The sequence below is a fragment of the Bison bison genome, unplaced genomic scaffold, assembly GCF_000754665.1.
Source record: "Bison bison bison isolate TAMUID 2011002044 unplaced genomic scaffold, Bison_UMD1.0 scf7180017864498, whole genome shotgun sequence".
Taxonomy (NCBI): Eukaryota; Metazoa; Chordata; class Mammalia; order Artiodactyla; family Bovidae; genus Bison; species Bison bison.
Window position 1 is genome coordinate 3,744,747 of NW_011495057.1, and position 23,606 is coordinate 3,768,352.

General features: G+C 39.3%; 1 protein-coding gene across 3 annotated transcripts in view; it reads right to left on the reverse strand.

Moving 5' to 3' along the window:
* OSBPL1A (oxysterol binding protein-like 1A) overlaps positions 1-23,606 on the reverse strand; it is a 234,197-nt gene that overhangs the window by 130,542 nt on the left and 80,049 nt on the right. For all 3 annotated transcript variants that reach the window (XM_010828928.1, XM_010828930.1, XM_010828929.1), the window contains 2 exons: positions 17,488-17,569; positions 1,717-1,823 (listed from right to left, as the gene is read on the reverse strand). In XM_010828928.1, coding sequence (XP_010827230.1) covers positions 1,717-1,823; positions 17,488-17,569 — 189 coding nt within the window. The remainder of the gene's footprint in view (positions 1-1,716; positions 1,824-17,487; positions 17,570-23,606) is intronic.

The following is a 23,606-nucleotide window of genomic DNA, read 5'->3' on the forward strand; positions in this document are numbered from 1 at the left end:
TTCTGGAACTCTCTTGCTTTTTCCATGATCCAGCAGATGTTGGCAATTTGATCTCTGGTTCCTCTGCCTTTTCTAAAACCAGCTTGAACATCAGGAAGTTCACGGTTCACATATTGCTGAAGCCTGGCTTGGAGAATTTTGAGCATTACTTTACTAGCATATGAGATGAGTGCAATTGTGCAGTAGTTTGAGCATTCTTTGGCATTGCCTTTCTTTGGGATTGGAATGAAAACTGACCTTTTCCAGTCCTGTGGCCACTGCTGAGTTCTCCAAATTTGCTGGCATATTGAGTGCAGCACTTTCACAGCATCATCTTTCAGGATTTGAAATAGCTCAACTGGAATTCCATCACCTCCACTAGCTTTTTTGTAGTGATGCTTTCTAAGGCCCACTTGACTTCACATTCCAGGATGTCTGGCTCTAGGTCAGTGATCACACCATCGTGATTATCTGGGTCGTGAAGATCTTTTTTGTACAGTTCTTCTGTGTATTCTTGCCATCTCTTCTTAATATCTTCTGCTTCTGTTAGGTCCATACCATTTCTGTCCTTTATCGAGCCCATCTTTGCATGGAATGTTCCTTTGGTATCTCTGATTTTCTTGAAGAGATCTCTAGTCTTTCCCATTCTGTTGTTTTCCTCTATTTCTTTGCATTGATCACTGAAGAAAGCTTTCTTATCTAAATTTTATATATATATGTATATATAAAACCATTTTAATCTACCTTCTTTTACCAAAACTTCAACTCTAAACAAAAGGCACAAATCAATTGTAACAAGAATAAGAAATTCAGTGTCCTTGGAAGGTATTGTGCTAAGTCCAGTAAGTAACACAGAGGAAAAACATATCCTACAATTTTATATATATGTGGAATCTAAAAAAATAAACATAACAGAAATTTGGTGTCAATCTAAAAAGTTGAAGATTAAACACATACCTAGAACTTATATGGAAGAATGCCTATTGCTACTTGGCTTGCATTAAAATCATGAAAATGGGGGAATTCCCTGGTGGTGTCTGCAGTTTCACCACTAAGGGCACAAGTTCAATCCCTGTTTGGGGAACTAAGATCCCGAAAACTGTGCAGCATGGCATATAAACATACATACATGCATGCATGCATGCATAAAATCATGAAAATGGGGGGCGGGGGGAAGCCTACAAAAGAAAAGTCCAAGTTCAAGCAGCCAAAACGCACTTTAACAACTTTTCAGTCCTTAGAAAAACAGTTACTAATGGATAGCATACCACTTTTACTCATATCTGGAAGATCAAATGACAGATTTTTATATGGGAAAGAATAAATGGCAAAGAACACAAATGAACATTTAATCCATTAAGTTCAGTTCACATAGGTAAGTGTGAGAGCAATATATTATCTAAACAAAAGTATGTATTTTTCACATAGACTTTTTGCTTCTAGAATATTTTCATACCCCTCTTATCGAAACGCCACAACAACTCTGAATAGATCAACTATAAACATACTTGTTAAACATGGGTACATAAGCAAATTAGATGATATGAACAGAAGTTATTTCAGAATCAATCTAGTTAATCAAGAAATAATAAGTTCTAACTTCTGGTGAAAAATGAAGCTTTCATTTCCTTTACTATTTTTTCCTCCTATCTTTGGACAATTTGAAAGCAATGATGTACTGGATAATCAAGCATGTGACACCCAGTGACTATAAAAATTCAATTCCAAAGGACCTACCCCTTCTTGTTTAGTGAAGAGATGAAGGCAGTCACTCAAAGCTACGCAAGTTTCTCTAGAAGCTTCAGCGACAACTTCAACTTTCTGAAGAAATGATGGAAGCATTTCTATAAATAAAATAAATATAATGAGTGGGATTTTAAGTAATAATAAAGTAAAACAAGACCACGAACATATTTCATATCTACTAACCTCATTTTTCCTTCTAGCTGCCTTAAGCATACAATTACTGTTCCTCTGGCATGATTATTAAGCACCTACTGTATGCAGGGCATATAAATTCATATAGAAAAAGAAAAGGAGAAAGCCTTGACCTAGAAAAGCCTATATCTTAAAAGGAGAAGAGCCAGGACTGAAAAAAAAAAAAAGAAACAAAAATTTTATAGACATAAATAATGTTTAAGAAAAACAGTTGTCAAGCAGAAATGATATCATTACTTATAAAACATTAACACTTCCCCTTTCATGATATTCATTACTAGATAAGTAATTTTATTCCAAGGCAAAGTGCTAAAAAGAGACAAAAATAATTCTGTAGTTGACATGACAGCTAAGAGATCTGAAGGCGGTATCAACTCAACTTCCTCTACTTCTTATTTGGATAAACGTTCTGTATAAATAGGTCTTTCGCTCTCAAAAATACAGCCTTGTCAAGGTCCAGTATCCTGCCGGATACATAAGTTGGGAAATAAATGATAATATCAGTATCTTCCTTGGACCCCTAAAGAAAATCTTAATCCACTTTTCCCATCCTTCTTTTTTTTGGCAAGCAAAAACAACAAAATGCATACTTGTCACTTAAACAAGTGAAATGTCATATTGTGAGAAAAAGTGTACTTAGTTGAAATAGCCTGGAATTTAATGTTAATTATACATTAAGATCCTTTAAATCTGTCCCTTCCATCAAAAAAGAGAAATTATAATAAGAAAGCTTTAAGGAAAAAATAAAGGGAGAAAGACAAGTCTGCCGCATCCTCTGTATTATAAGTAATCCTGATGTACCTAAACCGCTATTCTTAAAACATGGTAAACAAAGTCAATAAACAAAAAGAATCAAGTGAATCAAATGCCAACAAATCTGAACAAAAATTTTCCAGTGGGAGGAAAATCTATAGGAAATAATATGACAAATGATTTAGCCGTTATTTCTAAGTGATAAAGTTGTATGAACCTGTTCTCTTTTTAAATTTTCCAAATGTTCTATATGAATGAGATTTATTTTAGCAAAGACAAGTCCTTTTCTTGGAAAAATTCTTTCTTAAAACTCATAAGGCAAAACTATGCAATAAAAGGAAAAGATCATAGTGAATGAAGCAAGAACAGTCTTTTATTCATATCGATATAAAGACCAAATGACATTTTATCATATTTTTCATCTCATGGGATAGAGTTTCCTAGGGTTTGCTATTATTAATGACACCCAAATACTTGGAAACTACTAAATTCTAAGATAAATTTGACTTTACATACTTCTTTTGAAATCTTTGATACACATTGTGAAGATTTATTCTGTACTTAGTTGCTAAATAGCAAAAGAGAGTACCATATGCTAGATGCCATGTGACTTAAATAGTACCTCAACAGATGTCTTACACAGCGCTGGGGACGAGGGATGTGAGGAGATGCACAAGAAAAAACAGACACAGCCTCTGCCTCCCGTAAATTATCTGGGTAATCTAGTAATATTTCACCTTCATGGCACAAAGGACAGAGAAACGGAAGCACAGTCCATTCGTGGATATGTTTCTTTTTATTAAATGCCATCATTACCTCCAATTATGTCTATGTTTTAGATATCTCACACTTAAGATACTTATTGATTTCCATAAAACATTAAATGTCAAAATAGATTTCACTGCTGTTGTTGCTCAGTCACCAAGTTGTATCCGACACTTTGCGCCTGCATCAGCTGCAGCACGCCGGGCTTCCCTGTCCTTCTCTATCTCCCAGAGTTTGCTCAAACTCAGGTCCGTTGAGTCAGTGTTAGTATCCAACCATCTCATCCTCTATCACCCCATTCTCCTCTTGCCCTCAATCTTTCCCAGCATCAGGGTTTTCTCCAATGAGTTTCAGGGGCACTTTACAAATTTTTAAACAAGCTTTCGAAAAGTATTCCAAGAAATATATATTAAGACAAGTTTTTATAAGAATCTCTTATTGAATGTCAAATTCTTCTGTCCAAAATAGTCAAAAGTTACCTAATTTCTCTGACAATCTAGCGTCCAAACAAGATGCTAGAATTAATATTAACCTGCACGGTGGGATAGTGTAGGAATCATTTACTATGGTAAACACACTGGTTCAGGGCTATGGATCAAGGCCAGTTGGTTGACACCAGTATGCCTCTTATGCAATGATGTCTCATACTGATTACATAAAGGAGAACTGCTAAGCTTCTAGAAAAGTTACCAAGTACCAATCACTGCAAATATGCTTTAGCCAAGTAATATTCAGAGACTGAGCTATAATAAATGCAAAAAGGCAGTATGTTACCATATCTGGCCTACCCTGAGGATTGGACACTTAAATAGTACCAGTTAATTTGAGAGAAAAAGTTATTTTTTGTACTAAAAATATTGTTGAACTCAGGAAAGATGCTGGAAGATTATATGTGAAAAGCTTAACTTTAGAGACATGTATAAAAAGCTCACAATCTGTCGTTTCCATGATTACAATGTACAATTTTTAATTGGGTAAGTTTTAAAACTAGTAGGGAAGTGCTTGTTTCTTGCTGTTAAACGAAACCCTAATACAGAACACCTCCATTGTTCTCCTTATACAGAAAAAGTCTACACTCCTTAGATTAACATTTAAGTCATTCCACAAATGGTCAGTTTCAGCCAGACTATTTTCCCAGGAATATCTGTTTTCCTAGAAATATGACCCTATTTTACTACTTCTAAACTTTTGTTAACGATGTTCCCTTTTCTGTGAATACTGGAAATAGTAATTATTCATATTAAGAAGTTTCTCCATTTAACTAAAAAAAAAATTCTAAGGTCAAGTTCAAATGCCATTCTCCCCATGAAGCCTTCCTTAAAAATCACTGTGGGAGGCGACCTCTTCTACTGGACTCCATACGTAGCCACATCCACTTGCTAAGAACTCAGGCCCTTTGCACATGCTCTGCTACTCTGCTCGTATGTACATGGTACATATGCTCACTGTATGCTGCTATTCTCAGTAAGCTCTAAACCTCTTTAACGTGCCGCCCCCCCAAATACTGTACACCAAACCTTGTACAAAGAAAAGGCTCAAATATTAAAAGAATAAGGAAAAATAATAAAAAATATTTTATTTCCATTCACTTGCATAGAAAATCCAAATCACTCTGGGTTATTTTATTTTACAACGGAAGAATTATTATATTTTAGCTAAAGTGTTAGTCACTCAGTCGTGTCCGTCTCTTTGCGATCCCATGGACTGTAGCCCAGCAGGCTCCTCTGTCCATGGGATTCTCCAGGCAAGAATACTGGAGTGGGTTGCCATTCCCTTCTCCAGGGGATCTTCCTGATCCAGTATTGAACGCGGGTGTCCCACGTTGCAGGCAGATTCTTTACCAGTTGAGCCACCAGGGAAGCCCCAGAAATATTTAAGACATAAACATTTTCATTTATATTACTACAGGTTGGTTAATTAGCACAGGTGGATAAATGTACTATTTTAAACTACATTTTCTTTTTACTTGAGGCACAAGAAAATCTCTTTTGTCTGTTTTTCAATTTAACTCAAATATTTCTATCATTGGGGACAAGATATTTAAAAAAGGAAAAAACTGGATGAATGGCATTTCCTCACCCTCTCACCCTAGTCCTTTTGGACACAGTGTTGCCTTAAGTGTTTTTTGTTTTGTTTTGTTTTTAAGTAAACACAAACAGTTGAGAATAAATAGTCCCAAAGCTATCAAGTGACAAAGCTAAGGTCATAGGAAATAAAGAAAATATCAAAATAAGACAATTTTTTTCTCTTGTGGTGGAAAACAGAAAATGTAATGTATCTGACTATGTGCATGAGAAAAGGTATTTTTGAAATTGATTCATACTCCATTGGAATTATATAAATCCCTCAAGACAATCAATACTCTCTCCCCAAAATGGAGAAAAAGATTTCTGGACATAAAAATCAACTACTCTTCTAAAAAACTTCTACTACATAAAACCATAACTTGAAAAAAAAAAAATCAAGATTGGTGGCATCATATAAGATATAAAAATATAAATTTATCTATTTCTTGTTCAAATTAAGATGATTAGCTTGAAATCAATCACCCACTAAACAAGCACCACTGAGCATTTCATCTATGTATCTACATCTGTAAATTTATACTAGTTGCAACGGAAGTATAAGATATATAATTCAAGCAGCATGTGTTAAATGAGTTAAAATCATGAGTTAAATAAGAATAAAAAGATCATAACAGGGATGCTGCAAGATATAAAGAGCAAACAAACTATACACACATAAATGTCACACATTTAGAGAAAAGAGCTACCATTATGGGATGCAATAATAAAGGGGAGTTTGATAAAAGTAATGGTACTTGGGTCAGATCTTGAAGACTAAGTCTGTTATTGTTAAACGCAATGCCCAATAAAACAAATGTATCTAAAATATCTATATCTATTATTTTCAGATGGTCTGAAAATACTGGTTCTGAGAAGAAGAGTCTCAGAATCATGATCAATGAGAACTTGAGAGGTAAGAGGATTTGCATCTACCATTTATTGAGTGGCTATCATGTGGCAGGCACTACATTCCAGGTGCTTGAGATAAAGGGGTAAGTAAGTAACTGAGAAACAGTTTCTGTCCTTACAATACAGTCTGGCAAGGAAAACAGAAAGTAAAACAATTATTATTGAATGAACAGTATTGATCAGAGGGAGTCTTTAGAGTAGTCAGAGGGAAAGCATATATTTGTTAGAAAAACTAAAATTAATTAATTTAACAAAGCACCAGTTGGGAAGACCTTTTGGGTTCAAAATCAGGAAGAAGCCAGCAGAGCTATGAAATGTATTTTGCATTCTTTTACAAATAAGAGTGAATAGAAGAAAAGGAGGAAAATTGGATTAAAATCTCCACCAAAGGCTGTAACTGGATTTGCATCACCCGTGACTAAACTGCCCTGGCAGTGGCTCCTAACCTTTTGGGAGTAATCTTAAGAGAAAACCCAATCAACAAAACAAATGATACAGAGTCACGTGTGACCCAGGGAGCTCTGCCTCCAGCAAAGTCAGGAGGGAAGTGCTGGTCAGGTCTGTGCCTCAGTGATTAAGGTGAGGAGAGAGAAAGTGATGGTGTTTTCTCCCATGGACTAGGCAAAGAAAGAGTACTAAGCCACTCGGTTTCATAACCACTTTGTCTCCTCTCTGACTCCTCCCACCTGGCTGCCTGAAAGGAAGCCTGGACCAGAACAGCAGCCCGCCCTCCACCCAGTGCCCTGTCCCTACTGAGATCGGGGACAGCTCTCAGAGCAGGGTGGTGCCGGTGGTGCTTTAGTCACTAAGTCATGTCCAACTCTTTTGTGACCCTATGGACTGTAGCCCACCAGGCTCCTCTGTCCATGGGATTTCCCAGGCAAGAATACTGGAAAGAGTGGGTTGCCATTCCCTTCTCCAGGGGACTTTCCCGACCCAGGGATGGAACCCGGGTCTCCTGTATTGCAGGCGGATTCTTTACCGACTAAGCCATCAGGGAAGCCCCCATATTACAGGCCTGGGCAGATGGAAAGGTAGTGGCTTGAACTTTTGCTTGTTCTTCTGTCCCCTTCTGAGACTTGAGGCAGCTAGGTCTGCCCAGAGGGGGAAATGGAAACAGAAAGAGGTACAGTGATGCGAATGAGCTGGAGGGTCATTTGGAAACACAAAGTAAGAGCCTGTAGGCTAGTCTTAGAGAAGCCAAGAAGTTTCTAGAAGCTACACTTAAAAGATGAGGAAAAGCTAGTATTTCACATGATGAGAACAAGACCCTAAGGCATGAGAAAAGTTCAGCATTGCTGAATTCTGAGTAAGAGAAAGGAAGAGGTGAGAGGTGATATTGCTAAAGTGAGGAGACACAGGTCAAGGTAGAGTTCGATTACCCACTAAGGCACTGAGGTCTCAAGACTTGATTTGTGTTTAGAGTTCAGTTCAGTTGCTCAGTTGTGTCCGACTCTTTGCGACCCCATGAATTGCAGCACGCCAGGCCTCCCTGTCTATCACAAACTCCTGGAGTTCACTGAGACTCATGTCCATCAAGTCAGTGATGCCATCCAGCCATCTCATCCTTGGTCGTCCCCTTCTCCTCCTGCCCCCAATCCCTCCCAGCATCAGAGTCTTTTCCAATGAGTCAGCTCTTTGTATGAGGTGGCCAAAGTACTGGAGTTTCAGCTTTAGCATCATTCCCTCCAAAGAAATCCCAGGGCTGATCTCCTTCAGAATGGACTGGTTGGATCTCCTTGCAGTCCAAGGGACAGAGGCACCTCTCAAACTACAATGTACAACACTCCCTGGAGGCAGCATGGCCAGATGAGAAGAGCTGCAACCTACAGGCAGGATGGCTGTGGCCAGTGTCAGCGCAGGGACAGAGGAACAGAGAAAGGGACAAGGAGAGATACAGGAGACACAGGATGCGCATCGCTGCAAGGATGCACTCCAAGGTTAAGATGACTCCAAGGCTTGGGCTTGGGAAAGCGTATCAAATGGAGATGTGTTCTCTGAGATGAGAAATACCGGAAAGAACCTCAGGACAAGAGAAGAGGAAAAAAATAATAACAATAATTGACAGAAAAATTACAAAGGATTTTTTTTGTTGTGAGTTGGAGACTTTGGCCCTGCTTCAATTCCACTGTCCCCTTGAACTTCTGAACGGGAGACCTTAAGGACTGGAACAATACCTCAGCTGCAGCAGCCAAGTGACTGTCCTCAATGAGTTCTACCTTTCACTGTAGATGCAGATCTAGGCATGAAAATCTGTAACCTTTTCTAGCTCACAGATCAAAAGTTTAGAAGGAAATACAGAATTTTTTATTTAGTCCAGGTTCTTTACTGGTGAAGAGCAGTCTCTGCAGCCAGGCTGCCTAGGATCAAACTCTGTCTGGTTTTTACTAACTGTATGACCCAAGACAAGTTACGTAAGCTCTCTGTGCCTCCGTTAGCTTATTTATAAAATGGACATAATAGTCATACACTAACACTGGGTTGTCATAAGGAATAAAAGAGTTAATATAAGGACTTCCCTGATGGTCCAGTGGCTATGACTCCACGCTCCCAATGGAGGGGGCCCAGGTTCGATCCTTGGTGAGGGAACTAGATTCCATACGCTGCAACTAAGAGTTTCCGTGCCACAACTAAGACCTGGGACAGCCAAATCAATAAATATTTTTTAAAAACGAGTAAATATATGAAAAGTACACAAAACAATGCACACACAAAAAGGGCTATATGTGTGTGTATTCTGGATAATACAATTTGTGCATTACTGGCATATTTCACATTAGAAAGTGCATGGGACACTTGTGGTACCTAGCTGACTACAATGATGAGGAAACATCCTTCCAACCCAAACCCATAAAGATGCTGATAAAATAATAGTAATAATATAATATATATCAGAGTTGGAAAGAACAAAATCCCAGATATGCTGGAAACCAACAGAAAAGTCAAGGCTGACAGAACAGGAACAGGCAGAGGTGCAATGGGGAAGGCCAAGCCCTGGGGGGTCAGAGGTCAGCTGGACAAAGTGGGGGAGCTGAGAGCTGCTCCTTCACATCCTCGTGAAGGGAGATGTGGCTCTGATCTTACCAAGCAGAGCAAGGCCTTGTAAAGGGCTGGATCCCCAGAAAAAACATAAATGGGCAGGGCAGCAGTGAAGAAGGGCATTTCCTACCAGTGCTCTGGGTGGGCATCATGAAAAACAGAAATCCCTAGCTTGTACCACATTTAGTAGGCAATCCGATTTTAAAATGATTACATCCTCAACAGAAACAAAACTACTGTGAAGGGACAGTTCCATAATCCAGAAGGAGGAAAAACATACTCTCAATGAAAAGTTAAAATCCAAAGTGAAGCAAACAATCCATTCCAAGGAACAGTCAGCCAACAAAACCAAAGAACCGGCTCCACCAATAGCTTGAGACATAAGAACACACTGAAAAGGGCTTAGTTTTATATATTTAAAATTATTAGCGATAAAGTTAGAAATATATGTACTATGGAAGAGCAGTCCTCTATGGAAAAAAATAAAAACTTTTAAAACCACCACCTAGAATTTCTACAATGATGAAATACAGTCCTTTAGGATTAGAAAGTCAGAGGGCTAAACAGACCAACTAGATCAAATTGAGAAAGAAACTGAAACTAGAAAGTAGATCTGAGGAAATTACTCAGAATACAACACAGAAAAAACAGAAACAGAATGAGACACTAAGAGATGGGGGATAAAATAAGAAGCCTCCCAAGAAGTTTCTGCGGAAGAGAAGGAATGAAGAAGTAAAGTGTGAAGCGACAACAAAGAACTTTCCTAGACTGAAGGAGGAGTGAACGAGCCTTTGAATTAAACACAGTCTCAAAGAGCAAACGTAAGACACTTTAAAACTGCAAAACGACAAAGACAAAGGGGAGATCTTTGAAAAGCAATGCTATGCTAAGTCACTTCAGTCGTGTCCGACTCTGTGCCACCCCATAGACAGCAGCCCACCAGGCTCTCCCGTCCCTGGGATTCTCCAGGCAAGAACACTGGAGTATGTTGCTATTTCCTTCTCCAATGTATGAAAGTGAAAAGTGAAAGCGAAGTCGCTCAGTCGTGTCCGACTCTTAGCGACCCCATGGATTGCAGCCTAACAGGCTCCTCCATCCATGGGATTTTCCAAGCAAGAGTACTGGAGTGGGGTGCCATTGCCTTCTCCTGAAAAGCAATAAGAGAACTTTAAAAAGAAAAAAAAGCCTATCAAAGAATCATCATTAGAATGTTAGAAGCCAGAAGAAATTGGAATTGCATCTTCAAAACACTAATGGAGGGGCTTCCCTGGAGGTTCAGCAATAAAGAATCTGCCCGCCAATTAAGGAAACAGGGGGTTTGATCCCTGATCTGGGAAGATCCCACATGTTGAGGAGCAACTAAGCCCAGAAGGCAAGACTACCAAGCCTACGTGCCACAGCTACTGAAGCCTGTGCACCCCAGAGCCTGTGACCCCCACAAGAGAAGCCACCACACTGAGAAGCCTGAGACCATACCCAGAGAGTAGCCCCTGCTTGCCACACCTAGAGAAAAGCCCACTCAGCAACAAAAGACCCATAGCCAAAAGTAAAAACTAAATAAAATTATATATTTAAAAAAAAAAAAAAACAACTAATGGACAGTAACTAACCCAGCGGAGGTCAAATAAAGATTTAGATGAGAGGGAAAGTTTGCTACTCACAGATCCCTAGTGAAAAGAACTATTCAAAGGTTTGTCTCAGGAAAACCACTGAATCCAGAGAAGAATCCGATATAAAAACCAATGGCATTGACTGTGGAAACCCCATCTGTTAAAGAATGCAAACTGCTCCCAAGGGGAGGGCTGACAGTTTCTTCCCTCTTTAAGTTCCTACAAGATTTCACTGATTTCTTTCACCAGTGTTTTATAGTTTTCTATATATAGGTCTTTTGTTTCTTTAGGTAGATATATTCCTAAGTATTTTATTCTTTTCATTGCAATGGTGAATGGAATTGTTTCCTTAATTCAATTCCTCTGTTTTCTCATTGTTAGTGTATAGGAATACAAGGGATTTCTGTGTGTTGATTTTATATCCTGCAACTCTACTATATTTATTGATTAGCTCTAGTAATTTTCTGGTGGAGTCTTTAGGGTTTTCTATGTAGAGGATTATGTCATCTGTAAACAGTGAGAGTTTTACTTCTTCTGGAGGAATCCAATCTGGATTCCTTTTATTTCTTTTTCTGCTCTGACTCCTGTGGCCAAAACTTCCAAAACTATGTTGAATAGTAGTGGTGAGAGTGGGCATCCTTGTCTTGTTCCTGACTTTAGGGGAAATGCTTTCAATTTTTCACCATTGAGGATAATGTTTGCTGTGGGTTTGTCATATATAGTTTTTATTATGTTGAGGTATGTTCCTTCTATTCCTGCTTTCTGGAGGGTTTTTATCATAAATTAATGTTGAATTTTGTCAAAGGCTTTCTCTGCATCTATTGAGATAATCATATGGTTTTTATTTTTCAATTTGTTAATGTGGTGTATTACATTGATTGATTTGCGGATATTGAAGAATCCTTGCATTCCTGGGATAAAGCCCACTTGGTCATGGTGTATGATCTTTTTAATACGTTGTTGGATTCTGTTTGCTAGAATTTTGTTAAGGATTTTTGCATCTATGTTCATCAATGATACTGTTCTGTAGTTTTCTTTTTTTGTGGCATCTTTGTCAGGTTTTGGTATTAGGGTGATGGTGGCCTCATAGAATGAGTTTGGAAGTTTACCTTCCTCTGCAATTTTCTGGAAGAGTTTGAGTAGGATAGGTGTTAACTCTTCTCTAAATTTTTGGTAGAATTCAGCTGTGAAGCCGTCTGGTCCTGGGCTTTAGTTTGCTGGAAGTGGGCTTTTGTCTGCTGGAAAGACAGCCTTCAGAATGGGAGAAAATAATAGTAAATGAAGCAACTGACAAAGGGCTAATCTCAAAAATATACAAGCAACTCCTGCAGCTTAATTCCAGAAAAATAAATGACCCAATCAAAAAATGCACCAAAGAACTAAACAGACATTTCTCCAAAGAAGACATACAGATGGCTAACAAACACATGAAAAGATGCTCAACATCACTCATTATTAGAGAAATGCAAATCAAAACCACAATGAGGTACCATTTCACATCAGTCAGAATGGCTGCTATCCAAAAGTCTACAAGCAGCAAATACTGGAGAGGGTATAGAGAAAAGGGAACCCTCTTACACTGTTGGTGGGAATGCAAACTAGTACAGCCACTATGGAGAACAGTGTGGAGATTCCTTAAAAAACTGGAAATAGAACTGCCATATGACCCAGCAATCCCACTGCTGGGCATACACACCGAGGAAACCAGAACTGAAAGAGACACGTGTACCCCAATGTTCATCGCAGCACTGTTTATAATAGCCAGGACATGGAAGCAACCTAGATGTCCATCAGCAGACGAATGTATAAGAAAGCTGTGGTACATATACACAATGGAGTATTACTCAGCCATTAAAAAGAATACATTTGAATCAGTTCTAATGAGGTGGATGAAACTGGAGCCTATTATACAGAGTGAAGTAAGCCAGAAAGAAAAATACCAATATAGTATACTAACGCATATATATGGAATTTAGAAAGATGGTAACAATAACCCTGTATGCGAGACAGCAAAAGAGACACAGATGTATAGAACAGTCTTTTGGACTCTGTGGGAGAGGGCGAGGGTGGGGTGATTTGGGAGAATGGCATTGAAACATGTATATTATCATATGTGAAACAGATCGCCAGCCCAGATTTGATGCATGATACAGGATGCTCAGGGCTGGTGCACTGGGATGACCCAGAGGGATGGGATGGGGAGGGAGGTGGGAGTGGGGTTCAGGATGGGGAACACATGTATACCTGTGGCAGATTCAAGTCAATGTATGGCAAAACCAATACAATATTGTAAAGTAATTACCCTCTAAAAAAGTAAATAAATAAAGTGGAAAAAAAAATATTTCACTGAATTGTATGATCTGTATACTCAATAACTTGACAGAACAAATGTAGTACTTGTATCTCCCCAAATTCAACAGAAATATTATAAATTTATTAGCTAAATATGTTACTCATTTCATTCACTCAAAATGTGTGTGTGTGTGTGTGTGTGTGTGTGTGGAAGGGGGAGGGGAGGTTGGACAAGGGCCAAGGGAACACAAGCGCCTACTATGTGCTATGCACATAGTTTAGGTGCTGAAGATAATCAGTGAATAAAACAAAGTTCCTCCCTTCATGGAGTTTATATTCCAACAGGAGAGGTAGACAGTCAACCACACACACACACACACACACACACGAAGGTTGGTAAGTGACAAAGAAGAACAACGCATGGCCGGAGATGCAGAGAGTCCGAGTCGGACATTGAGACAGGACTTGGTATCAATAACATCATGGCAGAAAGAGCCCTGGGCCCATCAAGAGGGGAGTCCAGCCACAGGCAGACCACAGTCATGCCGGAGGGAGCCAGGTGACCCCAACCTACCCCTCCTCCCACCCTACCCCATCTCCTGACAAAGTCTCTGTCAGCTGGAGCCAATCAGAGGGCCAAGGGCAAAGAAGCCCTAAGAATGCTTCTGAAGTTGATAGTGATCAAGGGCCCAGGGCATCAAGCAAGGTTCTGCTGGAGCAAGGGGAGCGGGGGTCAGGGAAAGTCCTGGAGAAAAGCCTTCCAGGCAGAAGGGCCAGCACACCCAGGCAGCTTTAAGGAAGAGTAAGGCCAGTGAGGCTGCAGAGAGGCAGGCAGGAGAGGAGGACAGAGAGGTGAGACAGGACAGGGAGACTCTGTAGATCATTAGAAGGAGTAGATCATTAGAAGGGCTTCATCTTTGTCTCTAAGTGAGAAGACATGGAAGCAAAGGGGTGTTTTGAGCTAAGAGTATCAACCCGCTAATGCTTTAGAAGGATCCCTGGGGCAGGGACTGTAGGGACACGGGTGGGAATTGAGTCAGGAGGCTGTTTTTAATAGCACACGAAGGAGATGAGGGTGGCTTGGACTGGTATGGCAACAGTGAAGGGGTGGTAAGAATCCTTACTCAAAGTCCAGGACTTTGACTAAAGTTGTAAGTGGGTTGAACAAAAGCACTTTTCAAGACTTTTTCTTTTCGGTAAATGACAACATGATAATGTCTTCAACCAGGGATTTACTATACACAGTTAGCAATAAATGCATGCATTAAACTTGGCATGTAAAGTAATGTATCTTTTTTGGAAAGTTACTTATAAGTATATATCAATAGGTTCAAAAACATTAATATATTTTCACCCATAATCTCACTGCCCAGAATTCTATGGTAATAAAGTGATGTGGTCAAATATAAGTGTATTATTTACAATGGTCAAAACCTGGCTATTACGCCTAAGGGTAAATTTAGAGTTGTCGGGTAGAACAGATTGACTACATGGCCTTCGGGAAGTCTTCCAAAAGTTTTATAAGTTTGAGTGATTTTATTCATTTTTGCAACCAGGCTTTTGGTAAAGATCAAATTGTAGCAATTTCAGTACTGCATCCTTTACACCTTGAACGATGTGTTGTCCATGTCAGATACGTAACTTTGGTATTAATCCAGATGGAAATTAGGCTTAAGGTCCACTCATGAAAACGACAGTGGCTCAGATAGTAAAGAGTCTGCCTGCAATGTGGGAGACCAGGGTTCAATCTCTGCGTTGGGAAGATCCCCTGGAGAAGGAAACGGCTAACCCACTCCAGCATTCTTGCCTGGAGCCCATGGACAAAGGAGCCTGATGGGCTAGAGTCCATGGGGGTCACAGAGAGTCAGACACAACTGAATGACTAACACACACATGAAAACAAAAGCATTACTTTAACAGAGGACCAAGAGACACAGTGTTTGGTCAAAAGTGTTCACAGGGATCATGGGGAGAAGAACTGTAAATAAAGCTAAAAAATCAGGTTAAGAACATCCTTAAATGCCAAGATAAAAAGTTTGCATTTTATTCTGCAGTTTCAAGGACACTTAAAAGATTTTCTCAGGCAAAAAAAAAAAACAAAACACATTTATAATCATTTTTAAACGGTAACTTTCTAAAATGAATCTGGCAGCAATAATGCAGTACTTCACAGCATTTGAATTGGAAGAGTTCCTGAAAGCCTTCTGACTCAACCCCCTTTAAGCATGGAATGCAGAGGGTGTTGGGGGGGTGGTTCCCAGAAGGCAGGGAGAGTAAAGGGCAGGCGCTGCAGTGATCTGGACGCAGGCAGCACGGAGCGGAATGTGTACCATAGAAGATGCAGTAAGAAAGAGGGTGGGAGTCTTAAAAGTTCACATTCATACAGTTTTGTACCAAAACGTAAACCAACTGACAATCCCAACCACAAGATCTGGATTCCGTCCACAAACATTTTAGTTTTTCCTCTTGAGATGTCACTGGAAAACTACGTAGGCAGTTTAGAGTAGGATGTGTATCTATCAGCTTCCTTTAATAAAGCCCATGTGCCGGGTTACTCTGTACAATCCACTGGCATTAAGAGCAGACTCAGTTACCTTCAAAGCTCTAACTCCATTCATGAAATTATCTCTACTCTATTTCTGATCCTGTGTTGTTCTATTTACCTACACCAGTCTTTCAGAAAATAATGTCCATAATCGTCCATGTATAAACCCACTGACTTTTACTGCAGATACATGAAGTAGCACTGTCAAATCACAAATATTTTTCAAAGTTTCCCAGACGTCACTGTGCAAAGTGAACGCACTCTTGGTACTGAATACCATGTATGTCTCTAAGACATACATGCATGCCATTATTATGAGTGGCAAGTCATACAGGTGACCTGAACCAAGACATCTGTCTCAAGGTTCAAAAGAAGAAAAAAAAAAAAAAAAGAAAAACAATTTGGTTGTAGTTCTGATATAATTTCTTACTTTGGTCCAGATGAAAAAAAATAATCTTTACATTTCACCTCACTCTGCACAGTTTCTGTATCTTTTAAATGTTGTTAGTATCTCAGCTGAGTTTAGATGATTCTTGGTGAGGATGGTATTTTAAAAGCCCATGAATAGTCATAGTTGCATAAGTCTGTGACCATACTAAAAGCCACTGATACACTCCACATAGGGGAATTCTAGGCTTATGTGAATTAAATATAATGAAGCTGTTATTATTTAAAAGCCCACTGAGCATAAACAGCATAAGTAATAAAATATTCCAGCTAGCAGTTAATAATCAAAATGACTGCTATCCTTCCCAAGCTGTCATCACTCATATAAATAAGTGTTTGTTGAACTGAAGCAAAGTGATGCCTGAGGTACATCTGGACAGATACAGAACTTTTATGCTCAGTTTATTCTGATATCAACATACCTTCACCTTTCCCGGGCACATACAAAACTAGATCATTATTAAAATTGATATAGTCATAATCTCATAGACAACTAAGTTGATTAAATTTTAGTGGAGTTATTTACAAACATATCAGAGCTAAAGTCTAAAGCAACTGTTAAAAGTCTCAAGTCTAAGGCACAGGATAACTGTTTAATTTACAAAGTAATCAATTTTTTCTCAAAACCTAATTTGCATATTGGATTTTATATTGGGATTTTTGTATTTTGCATTGGGTTGTATTTTGATTGCTGGAGTACTTATAATTAACTCTTGGTAATTCATAACTAAAGAAGAGTAAAGGTGTAAAAATTTACTTTTGAAAAGGAGATTAATAATTAGACAAGTTCATGTATACATTCACAGAATGGCAAAAGACCAAGGTCTGGGAACTGCCAACCCCTTCATTTTATAGGCAGGGAAACTAAACCTCTGAGAAATTAACTGTCCCGCTTAAAAGTAACAAGTGGCAGAACAAAGATTCAAATCTAAGACAATTTGACTCCAAAACCCAAGTCTTCTGGGATTCGTAAATAGAGCTCTCACTCCATAGCCAAAATGAATTACAGCCCCAGAAGGTTAACTTTGTTTTTCAAATACAATTCTGAATTCAAAACCAAAAATTATCTGTAATGTATAACCAACCAAAGGATGAACATTATGATGATGGGTGTCTTAAAGAGTGGGGTTTTACTTCTTTTTACCTTGAGCCATGTCACCCTCCTTGATCATCTTGAGAAAGTTGGAAATTTCTTTATCTAGTCTCTGTTGGCATATCTGTGCTTTCTGGAAAAGAAAACAAAAGAAAAGTTAAATACAGGATTTTTACAGTACATATGCTTTAATATTGCCATTGAAACTTTTTATCTCACAGGTTGATATACTGTAATAATCGAGACATGTTCCTAACAGAGAGAAAAGGGTGAGAGAAAATCACCTTAGAAACTGAACATAACCATGTACAGATTAATAAAAAAATCTTCTAAATTTTAAATACATTCAACATGTCAAGATACTACACAACTGTATCAATTACTTCTAATAACTCATTACACAATATATATCTGAGATTTGATTTATTCACACTTAGTAGGCTTGTTAAATTCATCGAGAAATTATAAAATGCACTCATTAAGAATATCTTTTAGAAATTGTTTTTGTTTGAAAAAATCCAGATGGTAGTAACATTTGGAAACCACAACCGGATTTTCATTCAGCAAATCTAAGTGAGCACAGCCCCCACATAATCAGACCAGCAGGACATTTTTTCAGTCAGTGAAAGCTTATAAAAATAAGGTAAAGCAGTCTTCCATGTAATAGGAAATTTCTACATATTTAGATCCCTAAAAGAAAAACAGAGTTTCATGATGTAAACTGCATCCCATCTTAGTATAGATTTGTAAGTCCAAAAATGAAAAATCAGATAAATCTGTAATTCTGAAATAAGTTTTTTTTAGTTTCCCTTTAAAGGAAACTAAGAAGCAAGAATAAGAAGCAAGAAAATCATCATTGTAAAGTTGGTTGGTTATGGCAATAAGAAAATATTCTGAGAACCTTGAGCTTATCAAGATTATCATACTGTTGTAGGTTGAGTAATACATTAAGCCTATGAATTCTTCTCTGGTTGCTCAGTGGTAAAGAATCTGTCTGCCAAGCAGAAGACCAGGGTTTGATCCCTGGATTGAGAAGATCCCCTAGAGAAGGAAATGCCAATCCATTCCAGTATTCTTACCTGGAGAATCCCATGGACAGAGGAGCCTGGTGGGCTACTGTCCAAGGCGCGGCAAAGAGTCGGGCATGACTGAGCACGCACGCGTGAATCTTCTCTACTTTGTACTCCTAACATCAACTGGCTCATCACCCAACATTTTTACTCCCCCTAAATCAGACCTACTTGCCAAGGTGATACAGGTACGCATGCTCCCCACCTGATAAATCTTTCAGTGGTTCAACTCAGCTCAACCCCAGCGGAATTAATCACGGTACCACATTCGTGACAGGCAATGTTCTCTTTAAAATGTACATTACTCCATTTTGAGAGCTCCAACAACATAAAAATGCGATTCATTTTTTGCAGGGGAGGGAGATAGGAAGAATACCTACACTGTGCCAATACCTTTCTGTGCTACCACAGAAACGATATGCTGGGTAATTCTTTCAGACACAGTCTTTAAATACACATTTAAGGCAAGAAAAAAGTCGATCAGGGGCCACTGAAAACATGTACCACACAACCAAATGTATCACTCATAATTTATTTATAGAAAATTGTCATTTCACTCTATACATATTTAATACCCCTACCCATGTGCATCAATACTACTGTTTTCTGTCTCTTTTTTTTCTATGCTGAAAAGTTAGCTGGGTGCACAAAAGCAAACAAGAGCTTCATTTGCAGACTGTGAATCTATAATCATAGTTCCTGTGGTTACAATTAAAGACAAGAAACATTCTCCTGCATCATCCTCAAATACTTGAACTATATTCATCATCCTTCAGCATCTCTAACAGTAAAAATCTTACCCTGATCCACAATTTACTTAAGAGTTACACAGTAGGTAAGCTGGAGAAGATTCCATCTACACATGCTGTTTCATAGTTGTATACAAATAGGTATCTGCTATTCTAAACAATTAATGTCGTTTAATTGATGCTAAGAAGCAGCAGTAGTTATAAACACAATTTTTAAAAATCCACATTCTCCAATTTGTTATCAGTTCCTCTTAGTGGCTACTGGTTGCAGTACAAAAACCGGAAAATCTAATAGTGTGTGTGCACTCAGTCTCAGTCATGTCCGACTCTTTGCCACCCCCATAGACTGTAGCCCACATCTGTCCATGGAATTCTCCAGGCAGGAATACTGGAGTGGGTTGCCATTTCCTTCTCCAGGGGATCTTTCCGACCCAGGGATCGAGCCCGGGTTTCCTGCATTGTAGGCAGATTCTTTACCGTCGGAGCCACCAGGGATTGAAGAAGGTTAATGTTCATTCGTTCATCGCAGAGCCCAGCGTGGTGTCTCACTGACTTCCATGCCACGCACCTTATGTCGGGGACTCCTTAGGTTTCCATTTTTATTGACCCTACTTAAATGAGCTCCCATGCAAGCAGTATTCTAATAGCTGAAGTGTGACAGTATTTTATACCCATGATACCTGGGCACAGAGCCCAAGAACAGGAGCACACCCACAGACCTCGGCCACAGAGGGTGGCAGACGCCCGGGTGAGCAGCTGGGCCCCACGCAGGTCTCCTGATGCTACTTCTTCCCATCCAGAGTTCTGCTGTTGGTTTTAAGTTGATGTTAAACTGCTTTGTCCATCCTGACATAGACAGTTCAAAACTGTGTATCAAAGGAGTAGGTATCTACGGAGGAGTGGCTGGGATAGCAGAGAGGTCATGAATTTCAGCCTATTTGCCACATACAGACAATCCCATAGTTGGTTAATTGAGAGCTGAAGCATAAGCAGATATAAATTACTATATATAAAATAAAAAATAAGGTCCTACTGTACAGCACAGGCAATTATATTCAATATCCTATATTAAACCATAATGGAAAACAGTAAGAAAAAGTATGTATGGGATAACTGAATCACTGATGTATACCAGAAACTAACACAACACTGTAAATCAATTACACCTCAATTTTTAAAAAGGATCAAAGCAGACTGCCTTCCAACATCGATAAAAAGAAACTACTGATACACACAACATTGTGGGTGAACGATGATAGCCACCAGAGACATATGGTGTGATTCCATGTAGCTGGAATCCTAGAGTGGACAAAGCTGACAAAGACCGTGATGACAGAGAAGCTCAGTGGCTGCCCGAGACGGTGTAGAGAGCACTGTCTGGAAGGGGAATGGAGATCTTTTTGCGGTGATGAAAACATTCCACACCTGGATAGGAGGGACGGCTGCACAGGGTATTTGTCAAAACATATCAAATTTAAGACACTACAATGCCCTCATTTTATTACATAAAAATTGTACCTTAATAACATTAAACTTTAAAAATATTGGATTGTAGAATCCAGATAACCTTCCTCTGCAGACAACAGCCAGCATCCTGACCCCTGGAGCCCCATACTCATCTCCAAACTTTCCAAGCTCCAGCCAAATCCACTTCAAGGATAACTTCATACTCCATATATATATATATGCTTGATTTCTTGTATGGGTACCACTCTATCAGCTTTGAGCTGATGTACACTCATCTTCCTGCATTCACTTTAATTAGGAATCATTTACTCGTCAGTCAAGAAAGTCTGATATCACTTTCTCATATGTTTAAAATTTAGCATCATCTGTTCATTACTTCTTATAACACAGGTATAGTTCAGAGCCTGTAAGAATCAAGAGATCCTCAATGAATAAAACCCCCGCTATCCTAGTGCCACCCCAAATGTAAGCACCCATCCAAGTTTGATCCAAAAGAACTTTCTATGATGATGGAAACACTCTATATCTGCATTGTCCAAGGTGACAGCCACATGTGACTATTGAGCACTTTCTCAGTTAAGTCACTCAGTCATGTCTGACTCTTTGTGACCCCACGGACTGCAGCATGACAGGCCTCCCTGCCCATTACCAACTCCCGGAGATTGCTCAAGCTCATGTCCATCGAGTCAGTGATACCATCCAACCATCTCATACTCTGTTGTCCCCTTCTCCCGCCTTCAATCGATCCCAGCATCAGGGTCTCTTCAAATGAGTCAGCTCTTCACATTAGGTGAGCAAAGTACTGGAGTTTCAGCTTCAGCATCAGTCCTTCCAATGAATATTCAGGACTGATTTCCTTTAAGATGGACTGGTTGGATCTCCTGGCAGTCCAAGGGACTCTCCAGAGTCTTCTCCAGCACCACAGTTCAAAAGCATCAATTCTTCGGTGCTCAGCCTTCTTCACAGTCCAACTCTCACATTCATACATGACCAATGGAAAAACCATAGCCTTGACTAGACAGACCTTAGTTGGCAAAGTAACGTCTCTGCTATTTAATATGCTGTCTAGGTTGGTCATAGCTTTTCTTCCAAGGAGCAAGTGTCGTTAATTTCATGGCTGAAGTCACCATCTGTAGTGATTTTGGAGCACAGAAAAATAAAGTCTCTCACTGTTTCCATTGTTTCTCCATCTATTTGTCATGAACTGATGGGACCGGATGCCATGATTTCAGTTTTTTGAATGTTGAGTTTTAAGCCAACTTTTTCACTCTCCTTTTTCACTTTCATCAAGAGGCTCTTTAGTTTTTCTTCAATTTCTGCCATAAGGGTGGTGTCATTTGCATATCTGAAGTTATTGATATTTCTCCTGGCAATCTTGACTCCAGTTTGTGCTTCATCCAGACTGGCATTTCACATGATGTACTCTGAATAGAAGTTAAATAAGCAGGGTAACAATATACAGCCTTGACGCACTCCTTTCCCAATTTGGAACCAGTCTGTTGTTCCATGTCCAGTTCCAACTGTTGCCTCTTGACCTGCATACAGATTTCTCAGGAGACAGGTAAGGTGGTCTGGTATTCGCATCTCTTTAAGAATTTTCCACAGTTTATTATAATCCACACAATCAAAGGGTTTGGCATAGTCAATAAAGCAGAAATGGATGTTTTTCTGGAACTCTCTTGATTTTTTGATGATCCAGCAGATGTTGGCAATTTGATTACTGGATGCTCTGCCTTTTCTAAATCCAGCTTGAACATCTGGAAGTTCATGGTTCACATACTGTTGAAGCCTGGTCTAGAGAATTTTGAGCATTACTTTTCTAGTGTGTGAGATGAGTGCAATTGTGTGGTAGTTTGAGCATTATTTGGCATTGCCTTTCTTAGGGATTGGAATGAAAACTGACCTTTTCCAGACCTGTGGCCACTGCTGAGTTTTCCAAATTTGCTGGCATATTGAGTGTAGCACTTTCACAGCATCATCTTTTAAGATTTGAAATAGTTCAGCTGAAATTCCATCACCTCCACTAGCTTTGTTCATAGTGATGTTTCCTAAGGCCCGCTTAACTTTGTATTCCAGGATATCTGGCTCTAGGTGAGTGTTCACACCATTGTGGTTATCTGGGTCATGAAGAAGTTTATCTGGGTCATGTACATCTATTTTGTATAGTTCTTCTGTGTATTCTTGCCACCTCTTCTTAATATCTTCTGCTTCTGGTAGGTCCATACAATTTCTGTCCTTTATCGAGCCCATCGCTGCATGAAATGTTCCCTTGGTATCTCTAATTTTCTTGAAGAAATCTCTAATCTTTCCCATTCTATTGTTTTCCTCTATTTCTTTGCATTGATCAATGAGGAAGGCTTTCTTATCTCTCCCTGCTATTCTTTGGAACTCTGCATTCAAATGAGTATATCTTTCCTTTTCTCCTTTGCCTTTCACTTCTCTTCTTTTCCAGATAATAACGATGGTGTGATCACTGACCTAAAGCCAGACATCCTGGAATGTGATGTCAAGTGGGCCTTAGAAAGCATCACTATGAACAAAGCTAGTGGAGGTGATGGAATTCCAGTTGAGCTATTCCAAATCCTGAAAGATGATGCTGTGAAAGTGCTGCACCTAATATGCCAGCAAATTTGGAAAACTCAGCAGTGGTCACAGGACTGGAAAGAGTTTTCATTTCAATCCCAAAGAAAGGCAATGCAAAATAATGTCCAAACTACTGCGCAAGGGCACTCATCTCACATGCTGGCAAAGTAATGCTCAAAATTCTCCAAGCCAGGCTTCAGCAATATGTGAACCATGAACTTCCAGATGTTCAAGCTGGTTTTAGAAAAGGCAGAGGAACCAGAGATTAAATTGCCAACATCCGCTGGATCATGGAAAAAGC